General features: G+C 51.5%; 1 protein-coding gene across 1 annotated transcript in view; it reads right to left on the bottom strand.

Annotated features, from left to right (window-relative positions):
* The window catches only part of mogat3a (monoacylglycerol O-acyltransferase 3a), a 17,729-nt gene extending 14,219 nt beyond the window's left edge, over window positions 1-3,510 (bottom strand). The window contains exons 1-2 of the mRNA XM_055665269.1: window positions 3,354-3,510; window positions 616-794 (exon numbers count right to left, since the gene is read on the bottom strand). Of these exons, the coding sequence (XP_055521244.1) occupies window positions 616-794; window positions 3,354-3,447 (273 nt within the window). The 5' untranslated portion in view covers window positions 3,448-3,510. The remainder of the gene's footprint in view (window positions 1-615; window positions 795-3,353) is intronic.
* Window positions 3,511-7,500: the final 3,990 nt, after the last annotated feature.

Genomic DNA, 7,500 nt, shown 5'->3' with positions numbered 1-7,500 from the left:
GGATACTGAGTTGGATGATCAGCCATGATCGTATTGGACTGGCGAATGGTGCAGGCTGGGGAGGGCCGAATGGCCTCTAGCACTCCTGCACCTATTAAGTCTATTGATATGGGGGAGAAGGCAGGAGAGGATAGAGAACACAGAGAAATTAGGTGCAGGAGTAGAGCACATTCGGCCCTTCGAGCCTGGACCATTCGCCATTTCAATATGATCATGGTGATATCCAACTCAGTATCCAATCCCTGAGATCTCTCCATATCTAACTGGGATGGGATACTGAGTTGGAGTCCAGTTCATTGGCTATAAGAGTAAGAGGGAGGAGAGATGGGGGCCCTTGTGGCTAAAGAGGGATCAGGGGGTATGGAGAGAAGGGGGGTAGGGAGGGGAGGGAGAGAGTTGGATGATCAGCCAGTGATCGTATTGAATGGCGAATGGGCAGGCTCGAAGGGATGAATGGCCTCTACTCCTGAACCTATGTATATTGATAGGAGAGAAGGCAGGGATGGGATACTGAGTTGGATGATCAGCCATGATCATATTGAATGGCGAATGGTGAGGCTGGAAGGGCCGAATGGGGGATTGTCCATTGGGGCTCGGGAGGGAAGAAGAACTCACCGTTATGGGGAAGTAATCGCGGAAGTATCTCCAGATGGCCCAGTTGCGGACCCAGGTGGAACGTCGGCCCCCACTCGATGGGGTCTCACGGTCTACATACATCCACACGGTGTACAGGACCGACACACACCAGTACTTGGTGAACAGCAGGAACACAAACACAAGCAGGCAGCATTGAGCTGGAACAGACAAACAGGGAACAGCGGTGGCTAGGCTGAATTACTCCAGGGGGGGAGAGCAGGGGGAGAATAGGAGAGAGAGAGGAGGGGGAGAAGGAGGGAGGGGGAGAGAGGGGAGAAGGGGGAGAGAAGGAGAGGGGAAAGGGGGGGCAGAGAGAAGAGGGAGAGGGGGAGGGAGGGAGGGGGGGAGAGGGAGGGGGGAGGAGAGGGGGAGAGAGGGAGAGGAGAGAGAGGGAGAGAGAGAGAGAGATTTAGAAGAGAGAGAGAGAGAGAGAGAGAGAGATGGGAAGGGGAGAGAAAGGGAGAGGGAGAGGGAGAGAGGAGAGGGAGAGGAGTGGGGGAGAGAGAAGGGGAGAGAGGGAGGGGCAGAGAGAGGGAGAGAGGGGAAGAAGGACAGAGAGAGGGGGAGAGAGAGAGGGACAGAGAGAGGGGGAGAGAGAGAGAGGGAGAGGGGGAGAGGGAGAGAGAGATGGAAGGAGAGAGAGAGAGGGGAGGAGAAAGGAAGGGAAGGAGAGAGAAGGGGAGAGAGGGAGGGAGGGAGAGGGTGAGAGGGAGAGAGAGGGGGAGGGAGGGAGAGGGAGAGAGAGGGGGGAGAGAGGAGAGAGATAGAGAGAGATAAAGGGAGATAGGGAGAGGGAGAGGGGAGAGAGAGGGAGGGGGAGGGAGAGGGAGGGAGATTTAGGTTTAAACCAAAGATCTAGATTTAAAAAGAGAGAGAGAGAGAGAGAGAGAGAGAGAGAGAGAGAGAGAGAGAGAGAGAGAGAGAGAAAGGGGGAGAGGAGAGGGGAGGGGGGGGAGAGAGGGAGAGAGGGGAGAGGGGGCGAGAGGAGGGAGGGAGAGAGGGGGAGTCAGGGGAGTGGGGAGAGGAGGGAGGGAGAGGGGAGAGGGAGGGGAGGGAGTGAGAGAGAAGAGAGGAGAGAGCGAGGGAGAGAAGAGGGGGAGAGAGAGAGAGAGAAGGAGGAGAGAGAGGAGAGGAGAGGGCGATTTAGGTTTAAACCAAAGATCTATATTTTCTCTCTCTCTCTCTCTATATATATATATATATTTATATATATATATCTGTGACAAGTGCTCAGAGAGGGAGAGAGAGGGGGAGAGGGAGAGAGAGAGAGAGAGAGAGAGAGAGAGAGAGAGAGTGGGGGGGGAGTATAGGGAGAGAGAGGGAGAGAGAGAGGGACCGAGAGATAGAGAGAGGAAGGGAGAGAGAGGGGGAGAAATACATGTATCTATATTGATGCATTTCAAATATGTTTTATACTTTGGCAATTCTCTCTAACAATGTATTTTTATCATGCCAATAACATTTGAAAATTGAATTGAAATTGATAGAGGGAGGGAGAAAGAGAGAGAGGGAGAGAGGAGGGAGGGAGAGAGGGAGAGAGGAGGGATCTCTATCTATACTAACATCTATCTATCTCTCTCATATATATATATATCTACCCTCTCTCCCTCTCTCTCTATATTTCTCTCTCTCTCTATATATATATATATACCTGAGAAGTGAACTGAGAGGGGGGGGATAGAGAGGAAGGGGGAGAGGGGGGGAGGAGGAGAGAGAGAGACACACACATGTGGGAGAGAGGGAAAGAGAGAGAGAGAGAGGCTAGAGGACACACACACACAAGGATTGGAGGGAGAAAGAAATGGGAAGAGAGAGAGAAGGGGAGAGGGAGAGGGAGAGATAGAGAGATAGAGAAGGGGAGAGGAGGAGGGAGAGAGAAGGAGGTGATGGGGATAGAAGGGGAGAGAGGGGGGGGAGAAGGGGAGAGAGGGGAGGGAGGAGAGAGGGAGGGGAGAGAGGGAGGGGGGAAGGAGAGAGAGGGAGAGAGGGAGAGAGAGGGAGGAGAGAAGGAGTGATGGGGATTTAAGGAGAGGGGAGAGAGATTCATCGAGGAGGGGGAGGAGAGGGAGGGGGAGGAGGAGAGGGAGGAGGGAAGGGTCAGAGAGGGAGGAGAGAGGAGAGAGAGGGAGGAGAGGCAGAGAGAGTGATGGAGAGAGGGGGCAGAGAGAGGGATGGGAGAGAGAGAGAGGACACACACACACATGTGGAAGAGTGAAGGAGAGAGACAGAGAGAGCTAGGAGGACACACACACACACATTGGAGGGAAAAAGATGGGAGAGAGGGAGGGGGGGAGAAGGAGAGGGAGAGGGGGAGAGGGAGAGGAGGCAGGGAGAGAGATAGAGGGGGAGAGAGAGAGGGAGGGGAGGGGGGGGGAAAGATAGAGGGAGAGGGAGAGGGAGAGGGGGCAGGGGGGGAGATAGGGGGAGAGGGAGAGAGAGGGGGGGGGAGAGAGGAGGGAGTCAGGGAGTGAGGGAGAGAGGGAGAGAGAGGGGGGAGAGGAGAGAGAGAGACACACATGTGGAAGAGTGAAAGAGAGAGACAGAGAGAGCTAGAGGACACACACACACACATTGGAGGGAAAAAGACGGGAGAGGGAAGGGGAGAGAAGGAGAGAGAGGGAGAGGGAGAAGGAAGGGGATGGAGGGAGAGGGGGAGGGGGAGTCAGGGAGTGGGGAGAGGGGGGATGAGAGGGGAGGAGTGTTGAAGCCAGACTTACAGAGGGCCAGGAATGAGAATACCCATTGCAGGACCCCCAGCGTCTGCAGCCGACGTTCCAGGGGGATCCTCAGCGGAGCAAACTTGATTCCCATGGTCCCGCCCGGCCTTCGGAGAGAGCGTGAACAGGTCGGGGAGAGAGAGGATCGCTGGACCCTGGACTCTGGACTCTAGCCCTTGGTGGAAGATTGTACAAGCACTGTCCTTATCTCTCATTGGGTTTTGGATTCGAGCCTGTCAGGCCAAAGGGGGCTAGCAGAGAGGAGATGGGCCGAAAGGCTGTATTTCTAAAGCATGGATACAACTCTACTCCTTGGAGCGCAGGAGGATGAGGGGGGGGATCTTATAGAGGTGTACAAAATCATGATCGGGCAGAGTCTCTTGCCCAGAGACCCGGGTTTGATCCCGACTGAGGGCGCTGTCTGTACGGAGTTTGCACGTTCTCTCCCCGTGACCTGCGTGGGTTTTCTCCAGTTGCTCCGGGTTTCCTCCCACGCTCCAAAGACGTGCGTTCGGGTTTGTGGGCTAATTGGCTTCGATAAGAATTGTAAATCGGCTTGTAATTCAGAAGACTGAGGGGGGGATCTTATAGAAACTTACAACATTCTTAAGGGGTTGGACAGGCTAGATGCAGGAAGATTGTTCCCGATGTTGGGGAAGTCCAGAACAAGGGGCCACACACACACACACAGTTTAAGGATAAGGGGGAAATCTTTTAGGACCGAGATGAGAAAAACATTTTTTTTTTCACACACACAGAGAGTGGTGAATCTGTGGAATTCTCTGCCACAGAAGGAAGTTGAGGCCACACACAGTTCATTGGCCATATTTAAGAGGGAGTTAGATGTGGCCCTTGTGGCTATAGGGATCAGGGGGTATGGAGAGAAGGCAGGGATGGGATACTGAGTTGGATGATCAGCCATGATCATATTGAATGGTGAATGGTGCAGGCTCGAAGGGCCGAATGGCCTCTACTCCTGCACCTATTGTCTATGTTTCTATGTTTCTAAATTGTCCCTAGTATGTGTGTGTGTGTGTGTGTGTGTATGTGTGTGTGTGTGTGTGGGATTGTGTGTGTGTGTGTGTGTAGGATAGTGTTAGTGTGTGTGTGTGTGTGTGTGTGTGTGTGTGTGTGTGTGTGTGTGTGTGTGTGTGTGTGATGTGTGTGTGTGTGTGTGTGTGTGTGTGTGTGTGGTGTAGTGTGTGTGTGTGTGTGTGTGTGTGTGTGTTAGTGTGTGTGTGTGTGTGTGTGTGTGTGTGTGTGTGTGTGTGTGTGTAGTGTGTGTGTGTGTGTGTGGGTGTGTGTGTGTGTGTGTGTGTGTGTGTGTGTGTGTGTTGTATCTCTAAACTAAACCAGCCTACACACATAGATATATATACCATCAGTTCATGTGCCCTGAAATAGCCTTTGGTTTCGACACAGATCTTATCTTTGCTCAATATTTGTCCATTCACAAATATTTAACTGGCCCGTTGGCCCATGTTACTTTAGACTCTATTTTAGACTTTAGAGATACAGCGCGGAAACAGGCCCTTCTGCCCATCGAGTCCGTGCCGACCAGCGATCCCCGCACACACTAACACTATCTTACACACATTGAATGGTGGTGCTGGCTCATAGAAACATAGACAATAGGTGCAGGAGGAGGCCATTCGGCCCTTCGAGCCAGCACCGCCATTCATTGTGATCATGGCTGATCGTCCCCTATCAATAACCCGTGCCTGCCTGCTTTCTCCCCATATCCCTTGACTCCACTAGCCCCTAGAGCTCTATCTAACTCTCTCTTAAATCCATCCAGTGACTTGGCCTCCACTGCCCTCTGTGGCAGGGAATTCCACAAATTCACACACAACTCTTTGGTGGAAAAGTTTCTCCTCGTCTCAGTCCCAAATGGCCACAGATTCACACAACTCTCTGGGTGGAAAAGTTTCTCCTCATCTCAGTCCCAAATGGCCACAGATTCACACAACTCTCTGGGTGGAAAAGTTTCTCCTCATCTCAGTCCCAAATGGCCACAGATTCACACAACTCTCTGGGTGAAAAAGTTTTTTCTCATCTCAGTCTTAAATGACCTCCCCTTTATTCTAAGATTGTGTGTGGCCCCTGGTTCTGGACTCGCCCAACATTGGGAACATTTTTCCTGCATCTAGCTTGTCCAGTCCTTTTATAATTTGATATGTTTCTATAAGATCCCCCCCCTCATCCTTCTAAACTCCAGTGAATACAAGCCTAGTCTTTTCAATCTTTCCTCATATGACAGTCCCGCCATCCCAGGGATCAATCTGGTGAACCTACGCTGCACTGCCTCAATCACAAGGATGTCCTTCCTCAAATTAGGAGACCAAAACTGTACGCAATTCTCCAGTTGTGGTCTCACCAAGACCCTGTACAACTGCAGTAGAACCTCCCTGCTCCTATACTCAAATCCTCTATGGCAAGAAGGTCTTTCCTCAGATTAGGAGACCAAAACTGTACGCAATACTCCAGGTGTGGTCTCACCAAGACCCTGTACAACTGCAGTAGAACCTCCCTGCTCCTAGACTCAAATCCTCTATGGCAAGAATGTCTTTCCTCAGATTAGGAGACCAAAACTGTACGCAATACTCCAGGTGTGGTCTCACCAAGACCCTGTACAACTGCAGAAGGACCTCCCTGCTCCTATACTCAAATCCTCTATGGCAAGAATGTCTTTCCTCAGATTAGGAGACCAAAACTGTACGCAATACTCCAGGTGTGGTCTCACCAAGACCCTGTACAACTGCAGTAGAACCTCCCTGCTCCTATACTCAAATCCTCTATGGCAAGAATGTCTTTCCTCAGATTAGGAGACCAAAACTGTACGCAATACTCCAGGTGTGGTCTCACCAAGACCCTGTACAACTGCAGTAGAACCTCCCTGCTCCTGTACTCAAATCCTCTATGGCAAGAATGTCTTTCCTCAGATTAGGAGACCAAAACTGTACGCAATACTCCAGGTGTGGTCTCACCAAGACCCTGTACAACTGCAGAAGGACCTCTTTACTCCTATACTGAAATCCTGAAATTAGGAGACCAAAACTGTACGCAATACTCCAGGTGTGGTCTCACCAAGACCCTGTACAACTGCAGAAGAACCTCCCTGCTCCTAGACTCAAATCCTCTATGGCAAAGAATGTCTTTCCTCAGATTAGGAGACCAAAACTGTACGCAATACTCCAGATGTGGTCTCACCAGACCCCTGTACAACTGCAGAAGGACCTCTTTACTCCTATACTGAAATCCTGAAATTAGGAGACCAAAACTGTACGCAATACTCCTGATGTGGTCTCACCAAGACCCTGTACAACTGCAGTAGAACCTCCCTGCTCCTATACTCAAATCCTCTATGGCAAGAATGTCTTTCCTCAGATTAGGAGACCAAAACTGTACACAATACTCCTGATGTGGTCTCACCTGTACAACTGCAGAAGAACTGTGTGTGGGCCCCTGGTTCTGGAATGTGCCGAGGGGCCGAATGGCCTACTCCTGCACCTATAGTCAATTGTCTAATGTCCTTCCCGTTAATCCCACGTCCATCCCACCCTTGTGCCGTCCTCCGGAGTCGTTCCCGGCGATCCCGGAAGTAAGGAAGGCAAACGCAATGCTCGATGCAGTTTAGCGTACTGTCTATGTGGAGTTTGCACGTTCTCCCTGCGTGGGTTTTCTCCAGGGTGACCGGGTCTTCCTCCCAGGCTCCAAAGACGCACAGGTTTGCCGGCTAATACGCTTGTTGTAATTTTAAATCTCGTTTGCCGTGGGGTAGAGTGAGTGTGCGGGGATCGCTGGCCGGCACGGACTCGATGGGCAGAAGGGCCTGTTCCCCGCGCTGAAACTAAATGAAACTAAAGACCCTTGAATGGATTAGTTTAGTTTATTGACACGTGTACAGCAAAAAGCTTTTGTTGCGTGCTAACTAAGTCAGCGGAGAGACAACACATGATTACAATCGAGCCTTCCACACAGTGTACAGATACACGATAAGGGAATAACGTTTAGCGCAAGGTGAAGTCCGATCGAGGACAGTCCCAGGGTCTCCGAAGAGGTGGATAGTAGCTCAGGACCGCTCTCTGGTTGTGGTGGGATGGTTCAGTTGCCTGATAACAGCCGGGAAGAAACAGTCCCCTGAATC

Source organism: Leucoraja erinacea, unplaced genomic scaffold, assembly GCF_028641065.1.
Source record: "Leucoraja erinacea ecotype New England unplaced genomic scaffold, Leri_hhj_1 Leri_1154S, whole genome shotgun sequence".
Lineage (NCBI taxonomy): Eukaryota > Metazoa > Chordata > Chondrichthyes > Rajiformes > Rajidae > Leucoraja > Leucoraja erinaceus.
This window is presented reverse-complemented; position numbering and strand designations above follow the sequence as displayed.